This window comes from Antrostomus carolinensis, unplaced genomic scaffold (assembly GCF_000700745.2).
Source record: "Antrostomus carolinensis isolate BGI_N321 unplaced genomic scaffold, ASM70074v2 scaffold28653, whole genome shotgun sequence".
Classification (NCBI taxonomy): Eukaryota; Metazoa; Chordata; class Aves; order Caprimulgiformes; family Caprimulgidae; genus Antrostomus; species Antrostomus carolinensis.
Window position 1 is genome coordinate 2,812 of NW_010304911.1, and position 1,813 is coordinate 4,624.

General features: G+C 52.7%; 1 protein-coding gene and 1 non-coding gene across 2 annotated transcripts in view; both read right to left on the reverse strand.

Moving 5' to 3' along the window:
- Positions 1–1,571, reverse strand: part of TSR1 (TSR1 ribosome maturation factor) — a gene marked incomplete at its 5' end in the record, with an annotated part of 2,213 nt that extends 642 nt beyond the window's left edge. Inside the window, 4 exon segments of the mRNA XM_010164636.1 lie at positions 143–258; positions 630–762; positions 1,069–1,179; positions 1,409–1,571. Of these exon segments, the coding sequence (XP_010162938.1) occupies positions 143–258; positions 630–762; positions 1,069–1,179; positions 1,409–1,571 (523 nt within the window).
- LOC114818418 (small nucleolar RNA SNORD91 family) lies at positions 475–567 on the reverse strand. Its single transcript, XR_003766160.1, has one exon. It is a non-coding gene; the product is annotated as a small nucleolar RNA SNORD91 family (small nucleolar RNA).
- Positions 1,572–1,813: the final 242 nt, after the last annotated feature.

The following is a 1,813-nucleotide window of genomic DNA, read 5'->3' on the forward strand; positions in this document are numbered from 1 at the left end:
ACTGCACAGAAAGTGCCTCCATCACCTCCTCCCTCACCAAAACCCCCTTCCCCAAATGGTTCCAGGCCCAGAACAACCCTACAGCAGGGACAGAAAAAGGTGCCCATGATATTGGGGATGGAAATGCATTTCATAACTTACCATTACTTCTCTGTTTAAAAAGAAGCACTGAGGCAGGAGGGAAAGTGATGGGAGCGTAAACAGTCACCACCAGGGCAGTATCCGGGCGCAGGAAACGCTCCAGCTTGTGCTTATCAGCTAGGGCAGAAGAGCAAAGTTCAGGCCAACAGCCATCCATCCTCAGAGCTCTGGGAAACACCATGAAGCCCATTTTTCCCTGGCAAACAGACTCTGTGCTTTAGGAAAACAGGTGACAAACACCCCTCCTCTGCTGGCACAGAGTATCTGGGAATGAATGGGATCCTCTGAGCTACCACTTTGCCCAAGCTCTCTTATTCCCTAGTATTTATTACCTCCCCTGGAAGCCTCAGAGCCTAGGAGTGAGTCTTCACAAGAGTCCTTCAGCCAGGTTCAGACACCACGGCTAAGACATCACAGGCTTCCTGCCCTAGAAAGCCCAGCCCCACCTCCTGGCACATCCATGCCCACCCCACGGGTCCCTCACAAACCTGAGGTGTGCTGGGAGAACAGGGGGGACGCTCGGAAGCGCCTGAACCCACAGTGAAAGATCAGCTCCTCTTTTGCTCTCACTGGCTCGCTGTTGCTCGGATGCCGACGCACCAGGAAATTCAACACAGACATCTGCAAGAGAGGGAGAAGCACTGTGAGGGGCTGACAGCACAGCTGGCAAACGATGGTGACCAGAGCAGAAAGCAACAGGGCATTGCAGACACCCCAGCCAGGCTCAGACACCTGATCCTGAACACCCCTGGCAGCTTCAGCCTGCTCTGACCAAAGGGAAAGTCCTACTTTGAAATGTGAACAACGCAGGGAGATTTCAACCCAAACCCTCTGCAGCCAGAACCTCTCCAACCCATGCAGCCTGAGGGAATCAGACAAGGGAGCTGCACACCTACAAGGTTATCATCAGGGTCACACTCAAGTCACCTTTTGTTCGTGGGGAAGCAGCGAGAACAGGACTAGGGGCTTCCCTTCTTTGAAGCTCTCCATCACTGAGACAGGAACATTGCAGACATGAAGGGTCACGTACCAGCCAACCTGCCAAGGGAGGATCAACTGTGAATACTTCTCTCAACAGCAAAGTGCCAGAAGTAACACGTGCCTGGGTTAGAGAGGGAATCCAGGAGAATATCATCTGAACTCATGGCTTCATGCTAAGAACCATCTGGCTGAAAAGATCTACCCAGCCACCTCCCTGACAAGCCTTTCCTACCAGGAGCAAGGGAACACAGAAGGGGAAGAGATCAGCAACAGAAAAGGGAGGTACCGAGGCTCCTTCAGTCTCCTCTTTCTCTATTTGCCGGAAGATGTGCTTCCTGGTTCGGGAAAAGTCCTGGAACTGGAAAATCCTGGCATAATCCCTTGGGAGATTCTCTTTGGGGTCCCACGGAGAAGTCCGGAAACTCTTCAGTCCCCTGTACTTCTGGAACCTAGAGAGCAGGTAACAGGAAAGATGAACTCTTCACCCATCGAGGTGTGTGACCAGCACGTTCTGTGGTCTGCAGGGACTTGCACCTTCCGAGAGGGAAAAGGCACCAAAGCAAGTGTTAGTTCTCAGAAAAGATCTTAGAGCAGAGAGAAACAGAAACAGCAGGTAAGTCCCCAAACAACCTGCCCTTGCAGAAGGGCTCTGCCATCCTCCTCCCTCTCCCAGGTCAGGACCCAGCTCTCC